A 21,610-nucleotide genomic window follows, 5' to 3' on the forward strand; every position below is an offset into this window, starting at 1 on the left:
GCTTGATGGAAGTTGCGTGTATATACGTATAGAATGCGGAAACTTGAGACAGCTTGCGGTTTGTTTTGTATCACATTACAAAAGGACTGCGCTACGTTTCAGCAACGTTTCTGACGATAACTCTCTGGCAAATGCCGTGTATGTGTCGAATAAATTTTGGCCTTGTCCAGCGTCCTTTGAAAACAACGAAAATATCAAACTACAAGGGGGATGAAGAAGTAGTGAACAAACCGCAAAGGATAGCAAAAAATAAAACTGTCTGAGTCCTTGGAAGTTAAATAACCAACCAAGATTTATCTTTAGATTTTATTACTTTTAATCATTCTCGAAACTTGTTTATTAGAGTTTTTCTAACGAAAGACTTTTCATATTTTTCGACGGCGTATATTTCAAAAGATTAATTGAAAAGTATCAAGAAAAAAATATTATTATTACCATTATATATTACACAGGGCAACAAAATAAAAAATTTTAAGTCGTTTTAAAAATAAATATTGATTTTATAGGGATTTGATGATCCCTAAATCTGAAAAAATAATCTCAAATTTGCTCTATCATAATTTTTTTTACAGCAAAAAATCAACTCTTATGTATTTTAAATTAATATGATATATTTGAAATAGATTACAAAAAATTTACAAAAATTACGACTTAAAAAGTACGACTCGATTATTTACATTTAAATTTTTAACGGCTTAGTAATTCCTTCTTTTTTTGCTCGAGAAGTTGCGTTTGTAGCTTTTCCTTTTGTATCTTACTTTTCGATTTTCACAGTGCAGCGTTCAGCAATAATGTCCCATGTCTCGTAGGAAAGTACATTTTTTCACCATGCATTGTTAAATTCATATTCATATTTTGTAGAGCATAAGAAAATTAATCATGCAAAATAATTGTGTGACACAATATTTTTATTGTGTTTTTCGAAATTAAACTTAAAAATGCATCAAAAATATAATCAGAGCATGCTAAATAAAAAAATATAAAATTGACAAAGTGAAATATAATAAAAAGATTATAATCTCAAAAATATACTGTCGTTTTTTTTGTGTTTTAATGCTGTTTTTTTTTCAAAATTGTGATATGATAACCAAACTTGGACAACTTGAATATTCATATTCAGCAAATAAGAATACAACAGCTAACACGGTTAAAACCATTTTTTCTATGTTGCCCTGTGTTATTATCATTACTCGTATAAAAGACACAGTGCAGTCTCGCGCTGCGCATTCGTTTGCCGTGAGACTTGTCTCTTGATATATGAGTGTATACCTAGTTTTTTTATACATATGTGTGTGTGTGTGTGTATGTGTGTGTGTGTGTGTGTGTGTCCAAGTTTTTTAATTAAATTAAAACTTGTTAGGGTAAAAAAAATTATGTTCTCATTATAGCAATTAGCCATAACAGTCGTCAGATAGAAATTTTTCGAGTTTTCGACACATTTATTTTGAATACACTGACATGTCGAACAATCACACGAGATATAAGTATACACGTTACACATGATTCATAGATTGATTAGTACAGAGTATAATAAAACGTCAAAATTCTTTCCATTCTTAGATAAATTTTTATAAATTAAAATCGTAGATGGACAGTCTTATGCTTCTGCATATAATTAATATTCTTTTACTTGCTTGAATAATTAAACGAAAATTAATTAATATAACTATATAACGTTAACAATAGGCAGTTATTTCAAACATATAATATCCTTTTGAAAAAAATATCATGAGTTGAAAGGAGAGATTTAGAATATTGATAAATAACAGACAAAAAGCGTAGAATGAACAACACAGACAAATACACACATGTATCATGACAGGCAGTATATTGTATGCAAGTTTAATAATTTTATTTGATTGATCACCGATCATTTTTTAGTATCATCAAGAATATATATATATCGTACTTGACGAATTCTTGTTTATTGTGCGGGTTGTTGGCTATGAATTTTGAGATTGGCAATTCACTCAGCCATGAAATTTATGTATACAAGAGGTCTGTTTTTTAAATTTAATAAAAACAAGGACTCCACATATTTAAATTAATAAAAAATAATAATAACGGCTGTGGGAGTCAACGCAGTTATTTGTGCGATTATCTTATATTTATTTAGTTTATTACATAAACCTTGATTTGATTTCAACGAGTGCAATATAGAAAATTGACGCTTCGACTCTCTTTGAGTCATCCTCAGAAAGAATTATCCATAATAACAATTTCTTATTCCGCAATCAATTTCTTCAAATCAGTTTTTTCAAGAATTATCCATAATACAAGTTCTTATTCCGCAATCAATTTCTTCATGTAATGCGTAGGTTTCCCAATAGTTGGCAGACTATTAGAATCAATATAAGTGTCGCATTCCATTACATAAATAAAATACTTAGATAACAAAATAAAAGTTTTCGTAACAGACAGTCATACTAATAAAATAATGATAACTTTCGAGAATATCCCTTGCAATATATGTCTTGACACAACGGTTTCTAAGTGAAGTAATTCTTAGAATGGAGTCTTCACTTAAGTTCAGAAAAACGCAGTAATAAAAAAACAGACCTAATATTTGATAATGTTAAGAATGGTCTCATCTTACTACATAGTCTACACAATTTGCATATGGAAACGCTTGAAATATGACTTTGCGATTCATAATTCAGTTACATATTTTTTCACCGGAATATTTAATATTTTTCTGCTGAAGATGGCTCAAAACGGAGTCGAAACGTTCAAAATTAACTAAATTTATTTATATTTATATTATTATATATTATAATATATTCTTGCGTAATTTATTATTGTTCCAGTGCCGATTCCTAATGCCTCGTGAATTATTATTTATTGTTCTTTATTTTATATTATAGGGTAACTCCGATATATATACCTATCAAAAACTTAATTTATTAAGTATTATTTACTATATTTATAGTAAACGAACTATATCAGTAAAAACTTTGTACGGTCTACTACTATGAAAAAAATATTAGAAATTCGTAATATTTATTTTCATATTAAAAAACCCTATTTTGAAACCCTTGTATTTTTGCCGTATATCCCATAGGAATGGCTACATAGGAGAGATGTATGGTTCATGAAAAATTTACAAACAATGCATATAAGTAAGACGTATAATGATACAATAACTTATAAAATGTGTTTATGAAGTTTTATTAAGGAATAAGAATGGTAAATATATATATGAAGTAATAAATAATAATAAATAATAAATAATTACAATCTTTCTACATATATTGCAAGTGTTATGAGATACATATTTCATATAATGCGTTTATTGCATTTAGTGCACTGAATTCAATCTGCACTTTGTATGCTTTGGGGATAAATCCCGCTCGCTAAAAATATATCTTAAACAGGTGAGATATACAAGACAATAAACTAAACAAAGAATACAAAAGCAAAATATTTGTATTTTGCTTTACTATTCCACTACACGTATGTATCGCGAAATAACCACTAAGTCTTTTACATGCCCTACAATAATCATTTTATGTAGATTATAATTTATGATGGCGTTATTTTACAGACAAATCGATTCAACTCACAATAATTTCATTAATATTAATAGTAAGAAGCTGAAATCATAACATAATACTAATATAACATAAAGACATATGTCAGAGTAATTGCGGGAAAATTACCTCCACTATTCTATTTTTTCTGACTTGTGCGGCGTAAATCCCAGCGCGGCGTATTTGCCGGAGTTATCCTACATATATGTTTAAACTGTTTACTTATTTACTTGTTTTCTCTTTAATTATTATCATCCTAAAATTGTTATGTTATTTCGAAACGGTATATCTAATAAAAATCGTATAATAATATAATTTGCAATAAAATCTGATAAAAATTACGATTAAGATAAAAAAATAGCTCTTTTTCGCTCAAAATCCTGAATCCATGAGATCGCATGTTCCAAACGATTCGATTCCACGCGAATAACGAATACGCTTATTCGTTCAATTGCAGAATATTGGCTCTTCCGGTGGAAGAAGGGCAAAAGGTTCTTTCTGTGCGGCGTAATCAGTTGTGTGGTCCAGAGTGATTCACAATTTGCATACTTCACGGCACTGTACCAGCATGTACCATCCTCGAAGCACACTAGCTGCATCCTATAGAGGCAATTTCACTCGTTTTTCTGCGGCTACATCCCCATTTTCCTTTCTACCTTAACGCTATAATATGAAAGTCTCACGTTCAATTTTCAGGCCCGATATTTCTTTTCGCACGTTCATCCGTTATCGTATGTTATCACACAATGCTATGCATAAATTCTACATTTTTTTCACTGCACGGTAACCGCTAGCACGATATGGCATTTTCATTGAATATTTACGAATACACGAAGAGTATCACCTCGACACAATGGAATTTTTATTACAATAAAAAAAATGATATATCGATAAGTAGTGTTTAAGAAAAACGCTATATCTTGACCCAAAAGAGATGGATTTTCTTTACGGTTATTTAAATGTTCAATTTCTTAATTGAATTTTTAACGAAAACCTCTAGGCAATATTAATTTAAAATTCATAAGTATGCATTCCAAAAGGAGACGCGGATAAATAATTACAAGCGATGTTTTTAGGACATCGCGTGTACTACAATACAAACATACTTCATTGCAATAAATGAGATACAATTCGCTATTAACTACACTATAGCATTGTTACGAACACATAGTCCGGTAAATTAGAGTAATTGTGTAAATGCAATTTTACAGTCTATGGAACAATTTGCTTTTAATCCGAGCTACTAATTCACCAAGCGCCTAAAGCCTGAAGAGAGGATCTCCTCACAGCTAGTTTGTGGATGTTACGAGAACATGAAGTCGCATACATTGTCACGAATGCCACAAACGTCACGACGCCCTTCGCCCTCTCTCTACCTACCACCTCTCTCTACTTCGCCGACACCCCCTTATATATCGATCGTCAGCTATTTTCAGATTCAGGAACAACATTCGAACGTTAATTGTTCCATTTCACTCATTCTACCACAGAACAGCACGTGCAATCGGAGGATAGTCAGAACACATACCGCAGTAATCGTAGTGCACGCATAGTTTAAGAACTCTTCGACGAATTACCCACGTTATTGAGCGGTTTGTGTGAACAATGCGACAACGAGAGAATAGAGAACATATTTGGTATCCGACCAATTAATTCCGATTAGTATCGAGCTACATGGAATATGAAATATCAGAATGTGAGCGCAACAGTTATCGGATACGAGAGAGGAAACAAATGTTTGGGAAACATATTGAATGTAAATAATAATCTAGAAATTAATGCATTGCGTGTATGGTGCAAAAATAAACAAAAATAAGACCTGCATATTTTAGTACATTTATAATACGTTGATAATGCGAATAACAAATGTTTTCGATACAATGTTTCTTTAATCTGTTGTTCATTTGAAGGCAAACCGCATAAATTCTGATTTTACACTAACCTAACAATCCAAAGTAATTATTACCAATGGTGGTGCGGTTTGGTTACAATTTACATAGCGCGACGTTATTCAAATGTACGCGTGTATAAGCAAAAAGGTCTCAGCATTCGCATAATTTCGCACTTAATCTTGCAGTTGCTTACCACGATTGCGACAATGAAACTATTTATGACGCCGATTATTAGATTTTCTACTTCAGGGAAATCATTCTTACATATCAAGTTTCACGTAATTTTTCCGCGAGATGTTTCAACAACAATTCGTTCTTACGCGCATGTTAACGACATATATATATATATATATATAATGCACCCCGATAAGCGGCATTAAATCGGACCAAACAAATCATGCAATAAAGCGCATTTCGTGAGCAAACAATGCGAATGAACGTATTAATTTGAGACTATCGCGAAATATCGTGTTATAAGCGAAAACAATCTCAATTCTAACGTCGTACATTTTTATTTATGGAATAAAAAATGCTCGTATATTTCCTTAAAAAAATTAACACAATGTCATGATTTATTTCGAGCTATAGTTAAATTAACTTTAAATTAATATAATTAATAAATTGTTAATTATATTAATTTAAAGTTAATTTCGAGCTATAATTAAATTAACTTTAAATTAATATAATTAATAAATTGTTAATTATATTAATTTAAAGTTAATTTAATTATAACTCGAAATAAGCCATGACATTGTGTTAATTGTTTATTTATATACGTAATCGCAAATCATTCGGCACTCGACAAAGATAAAGAGCACAAAAGTGTATCGCGTGCCCGAGGAAAATACTCTTTTAGAATAATATCAATTATCGTATATCAACTATTATCCCGTCCAAAGAAGAGAAGTACAGCTGTTTCTATTTTTCCTGTACGGAAATAATATTCCACTTTACAATATACAAAGAGCTTACCGTAGATAACACGAATAATAGAAAGAATAACAAGGTTCTACGGCGCAATTAAGTAAATGATATCCCACCGTTAGACAAAGGAAAATTAAACGGATTGCGCAATATACGTACAGGTAGAATAGTGATATCAAATTGAAAGGGTACAATAAAGATGACCGTCATAAATAAGTGTTGTTTTACGAGGGAGTTGTCCAACAAAATAATTTTGTTGCTAGACGATTTTTCGCCGACAATTTTATTCAATGGCAGTCGATTAAACGACAAATTGGAAAGGATAATATTAATCGCGTGGAATAATTATCTGAGGGTACACGAAACACAATCCCATCCGACATCTTAATCGAGACGATCGACGCGATGTACTACGGTCCGATTTTATAATTAAATTCCTTTGGGAAATTCAACGGCTTTCGTAATCAGCACGTTCTCTTCCGCGCCTCCCTAATGCGAACGTGCTTCTCGATCCATATCTCCTTTTTTATCGATATCCCGAACGAGACGGATGAAATTTCACAGATTTCATCCACCGTACATTCACATTTCCCGAGTTTTTTCCCACGTGTAGACCGAGCGTTTCCATTCGACGTAGAGCGGACAAATCGCGCGATAATTCATTGCGTTCTCGTTCCCACTCTGTCGCGGAAGTAGCATTAGATTTTTGATTCGAACTTAAAGAATGATCTCGATCTTGTAATGTATTTTTCAGATCAAGATGGCACCACAATGGAGGAATTCGTCAATATAAGGACACGTCATACGAAGAGGCTAAATGAATGCGGAATTTTGTGAGTGGGATATGTTAATATACCGGGTACTCCGTCGTGCTTGAAATAGACGTCACGACGTAAATTCTTATCCTCCACGAGAATGTCCGACTTATGAGTGGCATTTTGCCGACGTTGGAAAAAGGACTTATCTTTCTCGTCTCATCGACAACAATTCTTGTAGAAACTTTCCGTCAGACTGAAAGAAAAGACTTTCCTCCAAGTTTTACAGATAATATATCCCGGGACCAGTTACGTTGTTCTTGAGGAATTTTCATGTCGATCCTGCGAGCGCGGAACGAACTTTCTTCCGACACGTTCTGGGAACTTCCTGGAAAGGTGCAACGCGATCTACCTTCTGTCTCTCACCACTTTTCTTTAAAAAGTGCTCTCGGTTATAAACGAACAATTTTATTCACACGATAATCGCGTTGAGATACAACACGTTCAATTGAAAATTAAGAAGATCACCTGAAGCGTTCACGGAATATCGAAGTGAAATTCTCAATTCGTTCTAATAGCACCGGGGAAGGATTGCGAGGTATGAGGAGTGAAGAAAAACGCGCGAATCAGATGTATTTTAAAATTCTAGGTGCGTCGGACGACAGAAACGATGACTGACGTAATGTAACGGCGTACCAAGCGTAAGCGAAAATTCCGTGAACTCTCTTAAACGAAGATTCAGTTCCAGGTAATGTCAATGCTTAATTGAGTACGCGAAGCTAACGAAAGGTGTGTCCTTAACATCGCACGTGATCCGGCGAGAAGTTGACGATAACACGAATTTCCTGCTGCAGGAAGATTTTATTAGCGACGTGATGCGAAAGCTTTCGTTCACGTAATCGACCATAAAACATACAAAATCGTAAAAGATCGGCCTAGAACGTAACTTTTCCATTTGTGTAAGAAAGCTTAGCTGAGCTAATTGTACGATGCGTGATACAACGTACAATGAAAAGAACGCTGAGTAATGAGCAAGCAAAGTGAGAATGATGGAAGTAATCGCAAAATCTTGGTCTCTTTGAAAGTTCTCATCATACGACAGACCAGGCGGTACTTTCCTTCCAGGACAAAACGCGAAACAACGAATATACTCGCGAATTCCAGAGACAGTTTTCTTGATGCTCGGACGAGAAATTAATATGCAAAAACTGTTTCATCGTAAACCGACGAGCAAATTTCACGACAAAACATCAACTTTAATGATCATTAAACGAGACATAATGCTGGAGCAATGTCGAAAAGATTAAACACAAAACCTTCTCTTATAGACCAGAGAACAGTCTTTTTCTTTAATCGAGAGATTAAAGTAATCATTATCGATTTTTAATCTCGTCTCTGATTGTGCAAAAGGAGTCAAGCCGATACGAAAATTCGCTGCACTAACAACTACGTTTTCAAAAAAAGAATAATTATATTGAAGATTCGAATAATATTGACGGAAAAATTAAACACAAAACTCTTCTTATAGACCAGAAAACCATCAGTCTTTTCCTTTAACTGAGAGATTAGAATGATCATCATCGATTCCTGATCTCTGATTGTGCAAAAAGAAACAAATCGATACGCGAAAATTCGCTGTAGTAACGACTAGAAGAGAACAATTATATCGAGGCTTCGAATATCGATGAAAAAAAGTGTACTCATCTACGGCGAATAAGCCGCGAGGACAATGGAATCTCATTCGGTGGCAGCCGATCGGCGGTTTGGGAAACGATCGGATTTTGCGGAGAGCGTCCGTGCATGAAACGTAAGTGGAAGCGAGTTCGGACGTCGAGTCGAGAACTGTCAGTCGACAGTGTCACAACGTTACCCCACGATTTAATCGGTGAAAGCACATAGTAATTGTGCCAATATTGACGGACATGCCACCAAAACCGCGGTGGAAGTAACGAAATGTTTTGTCGCGTGAAAGTACATCGGTGCGTAATCGATAAGTGGTCGAAAGTACATCATACAAGAAATGGATAAGAGGATCAAATTAACGATTTCCTTAATCAAGCGACTATGACTTCTCCCCGCGAACGATTACAAAGAGTACGTGTTCATCCGCAAAATAGATTCATCCCGTGCGTCGCTGCGATTTTCCCAATTAAGATCGATCGGACGGAAAGAAGCACGATTTGTCGATGCGCGATTCAACGCGATGTGATACGCCAGGATTAAAAGCTCGTGTTTTTCGCGCCGGCAGTTGACGCACTCTCACGAAAGATCGACCCTGATTGAGAGAATTGGTGACACCAGGCGAGCGTGAAACAGAATTTACGAGCAGTGGCAGCAGCGCGAATACGACCGATGGATGTTCCTCGGCTCTTCGATTTAGAAACTTACCTCGTGACGACGAAAAGAGAATGCAAAGAACTTGAAAATTGTCATGGTGCCTCGACTGTAACGTGCCCTTCTATCGCACGAGAACAAGTACGACGAAAATCTCGTACGACGGCGTTACGTCAGAGTTATGAAAGCTCGCCCGACTTGGTCGGTTGGTATGCGCGGTCGACAAGAATGTGTAAGTTACTTGCCTTGAAAGACGACAACCACGCCGGTTTCTACCTGTATCAAATTTCTATCCCTTAAATAAAGCGACAATTGAATTTTATGAGCACCGAAGTATTCCGAAAATATTCGGCTTTTGAAAGAGATAAATCAATGCAAACACCCCTGACGAATGATGATCCCAATATATTTGTCATAACTGTTAGAGATTATAAAAAAAAAAAATCAGTTCGAACCAAAAATTTGGCTCATCTCGGAGAGAAAAAAGAATAGCGAGTAACGGAAGTGTAAACGAGGGAATGAAGATTGTGCGCTCCGGGCGAAAGCTCAGCACACTTCAAGGCGAGATAAGAAAGACGCTGTGAGACACAAAATTGCAAACGGAAAGGCGGGTAGCGGTGGCGGTTGAATAGCAGGGTGAAAACGGCGACGGCTTTTCGCTTTTATACTAGCTTAACATAAGCGAAGGGAGACCGTGATATTCGTGATGCAGAGCCTCGACGACTTGATGACGTACAATTCCACGTCTCACCTCTGGAACGTGACAACCCTGTGGTTCGACAATGACACCTATCACAACGGTACCAATTACACGGATTTGGCGCCGCGGAATCAATTCGTGCTGCCGTGGTGGCGGCAGATGATTTGGACGCTTCTGTTCGCCGGCATGATCACCGTGGCGACCGGTGGCAATTTAATAGTGATATGGATCGTACTGGCGCACAGGCGGATGCGCACCGTCACCAATTACTTCCTGGTGAATCTCAGTATCGCGGACGCCATGGTATCCACCTTGAATGTCACCTTCAATTACACGTACATGCTCAACAGCCATTGGCCGTTTGGAACGCTCTACTGCAAGATTTCCCAATTCATCGCGGTTCTCACAATATGCGCCAGCGTCTTTACATTGATGGCGATATCCATTGATCGGTAAGTCCTTTCTTTTTTCTTCTCTCTTTTTTTTTTTGGAATAATACGCTCTTGAAAATGAATTATGAAAGATAATACAGCATTATATCGCGATAGTCAATATTAATTAGATCAATATCGCTTAAGTTCTCCACCTACTATTATACTAGACGTGATGTTATCAAATCGTGATGTTATCATCAATGAACAAGAGATATATCCCATCAACGCTAATCGTCCTGCTTAAGCACGAATTATCGCTGATCCTTAGCTATATCAAATATAATAATCCCAAAGATAGTGGCTTCCTAACTTCCGTATGAACGCTATCTTTCTTCCCCTCGCTCAAGTATATTCTCACTTTTAGTTCACTAAAACTTCTGCTGAAACTCCACTTGGATCGATATTCGCTCCTTGAAAAATATATTTCCTTCTTCTGTTCATCTAGAGAAGTCCCCAGCGTGTATTAAAGTAAGTACAACGTGGGCGCGCCTTATATGACGGGATTTAAGAAGGGTTAATAGCGAAACGGAAGCAAGTCTCAAGCTGTAATGACGGGGATCAATCTGACGTCGAAAGTCAGCCAAGAAAAACGAGAAAGATAAACATTTACGATCTAGCGTCACCTCTCCTGCGATTAGACGAGGTGAAACTTTGTCACTAAGATCCAATTACATAGTCCAACAAATCTCAACTTCTTTATTTATGACTTAATCCAACTGTTATCAGTAGATATTGCAAACAAAAAGCTATTTTCATATATTTCTATTGTAACTATAATATATGACTGAATATGCTGAAGTATATTGATATATTGAATATAGGATTTTTAGTCCTCAAAAAGATATTTTAGTATCGGTTTGATTAACAAGATATTTATGTTAATCTATTCAGGCTAAACATTGATTAATTAAATGTGGTCTTTATTACGGAATAATTATTAATTATAAATCATTTATCGAATAACCTATAATTCAAAATTATAAAAGTTTATATATAAATTTTTGCAATAATTCGAATATTTTCAAATTTTGACATATTCCATTACATTGAATTTCATCACTTTGAATTTATTTAATTTTGATATCGAATTCGTTGAAAGATATCTGGAATCGTCAATGACCTAATTCACAGCTTTTCCGCAATAGGTTTCACATTATATTATATTTAGCTGTAAATAACAATACAACGATAAAACAGGCAAATAAGAATATTGTTATTGAATTTTTAAGAGTCCTTGACTGTTTTATATTATTACCTGTGAATAATTTACTAACCATAGCCGTATATTGAAAGTCCTAATAATATATTTAACAATTGATTGTAATAAAACTTCTTCAGCATATCGTAATTATAACATGACAAAATACGTGAAAATGATCCCTTTTTGCAACTAAAGTTGCAAATTTTTCAAAATTGTGATTTAATGGAGCAATTTGGAAAACAAATTTGTGGTATTCAGCATCCAGAAAACTAAATTGACTGATCTTGTTTTAGTATTTGAAAAAAATTATTTTTTTGTTGAATAGTTATTAGTTATCTTATAATGACGTTCATTCAATAATGGAAATGCATGGAGAAATGGGCAAATAGAATAAGAACATTTTTGCGATAATGTCGGAGAAGTGCAATTCAATCTGCGAGCTGGAAAATACCGGGCTAATTTTCCAAAGCGACTTCCCTCTTGAATTAACGCTATTCACAGAATTACATTCTCAACGGAATGCATAATTCACCGTCCTTTTTATCATCACCGCAAGCCCAATTATTCCTTTTTTTTCTTTTAATTCAATTATAATTAATCAGATCGGAAAAAAATGAATTCTCTCTTAGTTGAAGGAAGGAACTGTCTATTCAAAATAATCAAAACTGATGCAAAAAATCGTGAACTCTAAAGACATCAGAACTAATGCGATTGCATTGGTAACATTCTGAGTGACCTCTTAAATTCTCATAAATTTCAATTAAAAACTTAGTCACTTTTCAAACCAAACAATCTCAAAATCGATTACGATAAATTCACGTTCTGCGAAATGAATAATTGCTTCAAGGAACTTAAGTTCGAAAGCTGAATACAGAAAAACTGCTAGTCATAGAACATTGCTTTCTTCGAAAAGGAACGTATGCTCATTTCTTCTCAATTGTGCTCCAGAAAAAAAGCCATTATTCGAAGACAACATCCAGAGTCACGAATAACGTAGAATGATTAAAAGCTCGTTCTGCGAGAGATACTCTATATATTCAATGTTTTTTATATGTTCCCAAGAGTCCTTATCCTAAAATGACGATATACAATATTTCTCGAAGATTTAGACATTTTGCAAGCAACATTCCTCCGATTAAAAAAAAGAACATAAAAATGATAAAAATGATAAAAATTTCGATCGTCCGATGTCACCGACAGACGCTACGTGATATCGGAAGGTGCTCGGGTCGTAAATCCTAAAATTCGTTTTTATGCCAGGAATAGAACGCAGGAGGGATCGTCCGATGTCGATGGCAATCGCCGATAACCGCGAACAGCGCACGTCATACACCGATGGATTTATCGCATAGAACTAATTTTCGACGGATACATTAGAGGCTAATGCAAATATTACGCATATTATTGCTTGCGCGACAACGAGAAGCCCGACATTCCGCGGGCGATATCGTTACAAGGCTGTTTCCAAGTGACATTTCGTCCGCGGGGAAACACCAATGGAGCATTGCACTCGATCGGCTACAGGTATATTCCCTGATAAATGATAATATGCTTTATCGTGAACGAGGCAATCTGAGACCTCGACAATACACTATGGTATGATGGAAATAGGCAGAGAGAAGAGAGAGAGAGAGAGAAAATCTCTCTCACCAGAATGTAAGCATTGCGCCCATTGAGATAGAAATACTGGTATTGTAACCTGCTCGGATATCGTTTCGATCGATTTTCACTGGAAGCTTTTATCTAGATCATTAAATATATTACAGTGGAGCTTTATATACTACAACAAGCTTCGGTAAATGCGATGAAATTGAATGGATGCTTACACGATGCGCAGACAACGAATGTAAAGTGTTTCGGCGAAAATTTATTCCGATGAATTCGCGACAGAGACACCGAAGTGAAATCGAGTTTACAGCGTAGATTCTGCGGCAAATCCTTTTCAAATGAATTTTCACACGATTTTGTCGGCCGCACTCTGTAGAATCGATCGCGTCGGAAGCAGACATTATTGTAGATATAAAAAAAACTCAGAGATTGGATCGCCAGTTAATTTCTTCAGCACTCGATAACCCACGCAAAAATATTGCTGTTATCATTACCTACCAGCGTTGAGGTACATTGATCTGGTAATGCGAAGTACTACTAGGAGAAAGTCACTCTTGAAAGAAAAAGGCGATGGTGAATAAGACACAATTTTTTTTTATCGTAAGAAAGAAAACAGATAGAGTTGTCACAATTAATTTTTTTCATCCTAAAATTCCATAATTTTCAAATAAAATTTCATGATTTTCTCCGATTTTTAATAATATTAAAAAATTTTTCTGTACTTTCATTCTGATTTAGAAATCGTTAAATATTTTGTTGAGAGATCAATTTAACATAGTAATGTAAATTACTAATGCTACATTGCTTGCATTTTTAATTGTCAAGTTGAGTATAGTAGATATTTCGAAATTACGTAGGTAAATGATTTATGATATATGTATATTAAATTTCTTTAAAGCCAAGGATTTTTATTTTCAAGAAAATTTTACAAAATTCTCTGACCTTTCCTTAATTCTCTAACCGTTTTTTTTTCCATTTTTCTAACAATTTGATCCCTGATTTCCAATTTTGTGGCAATTATTTATTCTGGTAGGTAGTGTAAGGTAAAGCTCTCTCTCTCTCTCTCTCTCTCTCTCTCTCTCTCTCTCTCTCTCTCTCTCTCTCTCTGTCGTCATTTGAATTATTCTCACGTCGGGTATTTCTACAATGCGACAGGAAAACGCCTTCAAGGAAACGCCGACGAGAAAACAACTAGTTATAAAGGACCCCATTAAGTATCGCCATGAGAATAAGGGGAAAATCCCAATGAGAATAATCCTACGAAAGGAGTCACAAATTATTTCACGAAGCACTTGACCTTGATGCAGCTACGACGAACATGAAACGAACTAATTAGGTTTTTGCGGTTAATGCTGTATCTCCATATATCTAGAAACTAGGAAACGTCCGTGCTTCGTCGAGCGACAGGTCATATTAAGGGTTGAAATATTAACCGCGAATAATTGCAGTACCTTTTTGCTTAATTCAGAATTTAGAACCTTAGCTAGATTGCAACAGAGCTCATTAAAATGCAAGTGTACGTCGAGAAGGATGTGTATAACGCATATTATTTTCACAAATTTTCTTACGAAATATTATTTTCAAATTTCATGATAATAAAATATACCTAATATCTCGCCCACATATAATAGAAAGATAATAGGTATCGATTTTCCGGACTATTTTTGCTTTAAACGCTGTCGAGAACAGACTTTTCTTTTCTATCATGCAATTCGTAAATTCGCCAGCAAAAGGTCTTCACTTAATATTTATCCCGAAAGGTTATCATCGAGAAAATGCTTAAGATGCTTCTCTTTATTCCAGAAAAGCTTTCCCTATTCGCTCGTCTCTTTTCATTATTGGTTGCATTATTCTTTTGCGCGTACAGGCGAACGTCTTATCCTGTTAAAACGTGATGGCATTCAATTTTCTACGGACAAAAATACATCCACACTTTCTGCACATTACACTGAACAGAAACGTATTTACGTTACATAATAAGACACAGCAACAGTATTGAAATGTTCGTCATCAAACGTTCAGGATCGGTAGCTTTGTTTTTATCAATACAGTAGTTTTATTATATCATCGTCAAGCAAAATCTCGTTTGCTTACTTTTACAGCAAATCTCATTTTCTTAAAAAACAGCAAAATGCTGTGATAAATACACTGTAACTCATAGTAAGCGGTGCGCACACTACGTAATTGCATTCTTAAAGAGGTATAGCATCAAAGAAACAGAAAGGAAGGAAGAGAAAGAGAAATGTATCACTTTAAATACGAGAAATGTATTCTTCTGAAGACTTCGCAACTGGAAATAAAATTCTGTTATTCAACAATACTTGACATGTGCAGGAACTACACGAAACCATGTAATATATGTATATATATATATATATATATATATATATATATGTATGCATATATATATATACATCTGGAAATGCGCATTCTTTATATATATATATATATATATATATATATAATATATATATAATTCATGTTTAAAGAATGCGCATTTCCAGATGTGACGTCATTATAACGTCTCTACGTATGTTTGACATCCATTATTCGCATGGGAAATATACGCAGTACGACGATGACGTTGACAGCGGGGTGCAGTTAGTTCCTTGCACGGTATGTCACGTACATGCTTCCGATACCAATTCAAACGAGAGCCATGTTGAAACAATGCCGCGTGATGGGTGCATTATCACCATCGCGAGCCGTACTTCCAAAGAGGAAGTACAGAATCCCAGGGAGGTTGCTTTGCCACGCGAGAAAATAAGAAACGCGAAACCTAGGGAAAAATATTCCTCTTCAATTCGACAATAACGTTTATCCGAAACGGCAACGAAAATAATGCAGTCTTACCTTCCCCAAGTGGATTCATATTATAATAGAAATTCAAAAGGAACTCAATGATATGTAGAACGGTAGTCTGTCTGAATCGGTCAGAACGTTTATGTTTTCGAGAAATGACGGGAGAACATCTCTGCTAAAGCAAATAAAGCCTGCAATATTGCTCTGGAAATCACTAAAAGAGCATTGAGGGTCGATAAAAATGACTCAATTAAAGGCCGAAATATAGCGTCACTAATGCCATCGTCGATGCATCGATAAAAGCGGTGCTTATTGGTGACGCGTAGCAGATTGATTCACTCTATAAGGTAGAATATAAATTCACATTGATTCAATGTGATTTCCAATTCCGATTACGTATCTGTTATCGATTACTCATGGTCTTAGTAAAATCCTATTAGTTGTTAATCTTAATCTTAATTCTGTATCAACTCTGTCTAACATTCTATCAATTTTATTAACTTCATAAATTATTAATTCTATCAATATTAATTATCGTCATTATTGATTAACTGTCCATGTAGTATAATGTGCTATTGATAGCAAATTATCATTTAAATATTGAAAGCTTAATCAATAGAAAGCTTAATCAATAGAAATTCTAGCGAATGAGTAACTACGGGAAATGAAGGAAATAAATAAAGTAAATCTTTTACAAGTTTCATCTATTAGAACAAAGTAATCGATAGTGAATTCAGTACGAATCTATGGTATATTTTCAACGCGACTAAATAGATATCCTAAATAAATATCGGCAGCAGCACGCCTGTTTCAAGCTTCGACGATAATCAACGTTCGACGAGTGAAAAATTTATGAACCTAGCTACAATCTAACAGCTCACCTCGAGTGCCTATATAACGATTGCAATAACGTGAACTATTACGCGCAAAGTGGAAACTCGATGATACCTAAAAATATCGTAGCGTTTCTTGAACGGAAATTCGATTGCGAAGAAGATACAAGCAAACCACGTGTCGATGCATCTACGACTCGAGTAGTCATCGAAGATTCAACAATACCAGCTTTATCACTCAAACTCGCGTTTGAAAGGTCAAACTCGGGTTCGATAGCGGCTATGTCGAAGACAGAGACATCGAGTGACGTTCGGACTTCATAACCGTTATCGGACGATGTGAAAAAGACGTCAAGTGCAATCAAGAGTTCTTCAACGGTATACCCAACTCCGTCCAAGCGGTCCAAGTCGGAACCTAACTGACTAGATCGCCGACCTTCTTCCCCAAAATGACGATGAATCACGATTCAATTTCCTCGATCGATCGTAGCGCAGATCCCATCTCGTGGGAATTGTCACCGGAACGTGAATCGATTATGGCAATCCAGGTCACTTTAAACGACGAAAGTCTGCAACGAAATGCAGTCTTGCACCAAGAGAACAAGGAACTGAGTGAGAAATCGCGTTAAGTTCAATCGACTAACGAGTACTGTCGCTTCAAACTTTAACGATCACTGTAACGGTTCTGCTAACGACCATCCAACAGCTGACTAACAAAATGACTAACAAAGTGATACTCGAGAAAACTTGGAATTTGAAGAAAGACACTCTTTAATCAAAGGAATGAATCAAGATAACAGCTGGAATATTTTTTATCTTTTTAATGCCGCGATACGCAATTAATTTCCTTTATCGAAGAATATAATACATACAAGTTTTAACTATACCTATCGCATTCATTTTCACAAGAAACGTTATCGGAATTGATAGACATTGAGAAGTATCTAACTATCGAAATCGATCCATTGAACTCATCCCAAACGGTTGTCGAAACTTTGTTGCGAATTGATACCGAACGTTACGCGTTTCCATGCATTAATCGAAGAGTTTATCCTGCAACGCTCCGTTGTTGTATTATATTCAGTTTTGCTCGTATCAGAAACGTGATCACGATATATAAACAATTGCCAAACGATACTCAGTGATCCAGCATCAGTTTGCAAGTGAATGTCGATCTCTCGTTGCTGGATTGTTTATAGCGAAAAGTTGGTTTGTCCGCGAGCGTTTCATAGAAGAGACAAGTTTGCAAATTGATTCCTATCTCTTGATGCGTCGACACATTGCGCCACATTGAATAGTTCACGAGTAAATTGACGAGCAATGGTTTTCGTCGATGGCAGTTTTTGACTCCCTCTTCAAATTAAGTTACGAAATCCTGGCAAAATTTTCACGTAGATATCTATCACGGAAGCTGATCAATTCTATGCAGAATAACACGGATTACAAAGTGTTGTATAACGCTTTTTAAAAATGAAGCTAGATTCTGTTGCCAAAATTAAAACGGCTGAGCAAAAAAGAAAGAGTATTGAATCGTTAATTAACACGTTCCATGTCGAACCAATTTAACCTTAATTGGACAGAAAGCATTAGTTACTTAATCGGGCAGTTCAAACTTCAGAAGCCCCCATTATTCTTTAAATAAAATTTGAAATAAAATATGCAAATTGCAATATCAAAAAACAATAGTATAATCTATATTTTTTAGTTCTAAAAATTAGAAAAAGATGAAGAGTAATTTAAGATTAATATCTACATTGGTGGAAACAGATAAAGGTTCGTTAAATCAATTAAAGCTTTAACGTCACAAAATATCTGAAAAAAATAAAAAAATAAAAAAGATCGCAAAATTGATGCTGTCTTTGAGAGGATCTTTGAGACCTCTCTAGTTAAGAATTATGACCAAACGTCTGTTTTTCGGTTCTCGATTTTAGAATCGAATTTTATGCCAAATGATACCTTATGATGAGATATTAATTACAAAAAAGTTTTACATTGATCATGTGATTAGTTTCAGAAATATAAAGCATTAAATAGAGCATTAAAGAGATCATCAACTATACTAAGAAAATGTGACAATGTTTTATAGCACGAATTTTTTCGTAAATCGGTACTTATGAGTTCTTTCAGTTGCTGATTATAAATCTGATATCAGATTTTAAAAATTCAATGGCGAATATAATATGGCGTATACAAACAACATACTTGAATCATTCGATCACTTCTATGGAAACTGTTAGGTTGTGGTTTCTTCGGCTCGCTGACGAATTTTCTATCACATTTTTGAAAGTAATCAATGATACTTTTTGAGTGGAAAAAGCAGTCTTTTGATTACTTTTTTATAAAAATCAAATTCAAGTTGATACCTTACATGACGCATAAATGACAACGTGATAGTTTTACTTGCTATATTTAGAAGCTGTTTCACTGTAAACGTGCTTTTTCATTACAGTTTCCATGATTCTTTATAACTACATACTATTACATCCAACAATATAACCTTACAGAAAAACTACAATTAGAGACAAAAATTATTAATTTTTTTCTCATAAAGTTCTAAAAATTTTTTTATCAACTTTTTAATATTGCATTTTTCTTATTGGCAACTATTTTTACCAACATGAAAAAATACCGTATTAAAAAATTCTAAAAAAATTCTCAGAACTTTATGAGAAGAAAATAAACAATTTTTGTCTCTTGCTGTTTTTCTGTAAAGTTAGTATAGTTAGCATTTGAATAAAAAATTATTGTTCAATATTCACTTCAAATCAGTATTCAATATTCACTTTTAGTAATTAATATCTTGTTAACTATTACGAAAATTGCAAAATAGCAGAGAACTTTTCGAACTTAATTTAGTCCGCTCTATCAATATAAAAGCGTTTAGCAAAAAATTAGGACACCTTGTATACGTATCCACGTATAATATAAAAATAAAAAATTTTATTTTTCATGACTACGTTTCTCCATATAGCCAAAATATCAAACGATCTGAACGGAAAGTTAAGAGGGTCACCGGTGCTCGAAATGTGTAACAATGAAACCATCGTCCAACAGACCGCAAAACAAATAAAATGCCGAGACAAGTTTGAGTTCGAGAAGTGAGATTTCGCTGTAAAAATCGATGTGGCTCTGGGTAATGAAGCGACGTTTACGAGCACTTTCGAAGAAAAATATGAACGAGGATCAACGTGCCAAAGATACGACAAAGTTTACCTCGTTGAACGCGAAAAGCGCCGATCAAACATAGCTTCGAACGGATTTGAACGGTTCGACAAGCAACGAAGAACAACAATACATCGGATATAACAACGAGCGACAATTTCAACGACAGTACTAGATCGACCGCACGCGTAAACATGGAAAATTCAATTGCTTCGTCTTCGTTGACATGAAATGCGGAATTATCAGACACTACGATAAAATCGTTATTTTCGCAAAATTTCAGTGAAAGAGGTAATTCAAACGATGGTTATGCGAATGTAAATACCACCTTAAATACCAACGTTAATAACGATCATAACTGGAATATTGGCATTTCATGAAAGCGAGCAACTCGCGGTTCAATCAAATGTTAGGAATGAATCACTTAAGCCAACTTCAGTCAGAGGATTGCAGGAAAACTGGGTAAATGTTCGAGTACCGCATCGCGGTACTCTGGCTTGCCAGAGATAATAGCCAATAAAATTGACGACGAAGCGCGAGCCTACACGAGTGGAAGGAAGTCAAATTTAAAATCGGAATCGTCAATTTCACCGTCGGATACAATCGCAGCTGCCAACGCGAATGCCAATGCCACCTTGAATCGCGAACAATAACCGCGAATCGTGCATGCTATTCGCCTCTACGTCAGTCATCCGTCCGGAAACAAAACTTCCGTAGAAATCTCCGTTAAAAAGGACGTTGCATCACGACGTGCATCAATAACCGGCAGCTCCGATCAACACGCAAACGTCGGCGACCGCAATGCAAATGTTGGCGTCAATCAAAACGTCGCGTATCGATACGGTCTGGAAACGACATGGTAAATTTCGACGTGAACAAAATGCGATACAAACTGTAAATATTCGGCGCAATATCAACAGAAATAGTGATGTCGCCATATTCTTCTTTTTCTTTATATGGCCAACATCTCCGCATACAGAATCAAAATGGGATAAATAGATACCTCCATATAGATACCTTCAATCTTCCATAGATTAGTCAAAAAGCCATAAAGAAAAGGAGGGAGAGAGAGATAACCAAAAAATCTTTTCATTTTTTTTGTGTAAGTGATTTTCAACATTCGATTTAGATATTCTAAACTCTTATTATTATTCTAAGCTTTGTGATATCTTAAAGGATTGCGGATTATTTTTAGTCAAGGCCTTAATTAAATTATCATTTACTGCACTTAGCCCATCAGAACTCACGCGTGTCTTACCTTCAACAGAGAAATTTTCATCATGGAACTTTGTAAATCAAAATTAGCACATGCAATCATTGAGACTATCTTCATTGTATATCACACATATCTTTTTTCAGATTTGAGCAGCGTTTTTATCTTTATGATAGTAATACAGCATAATGTGGCGAAAATATATCTTAATCTTTCATTTCT

General features: G+C 35.1%; 1 protein-coding gene across 2 annotated transcripts in view; it reads left to right on the top strand.

Annotated features, from left to right (window-relative positions):
• LOC105146519 (tachykinin-like peptides receptor 99D) overlaps window positions 1–21,610 on the top strand; it is a 103,276-nt gene that overhangs the window by 44,142 nt on the left and 37,524 nt on the right. For both annotated transcript variants that reach the window (XM_011056833.2, XM_011056834.2), the window contains exon 2: window positions 7,101–10,587. In XM_011056833.2, the coding sequence (XP_011055135.2) occupies window positions 10,142–10,587 (446 nt within the window). In that variant the 5' untranslated portion in view covers window positions 7,101–10,141. The remainder of the gene's footprint in view (window positions 1–7,100; window positions 10,588–21,610) is intronic.

Source organism: Acromyrmex echinatior, chromosome 4 (assembly GCF_024713525.1).
Source record: "Acromyrmex echinatior isolate Ae372 chromosome 4, ASM2471352v2, whole genome shotgun sequence".
Lineage (NCBI taxonomy): Eukaryota > Metazoa > Arthropoda > Insecta > Hymenoptera > Formicidae > Acromyrmex > Acromyrmex echinatior.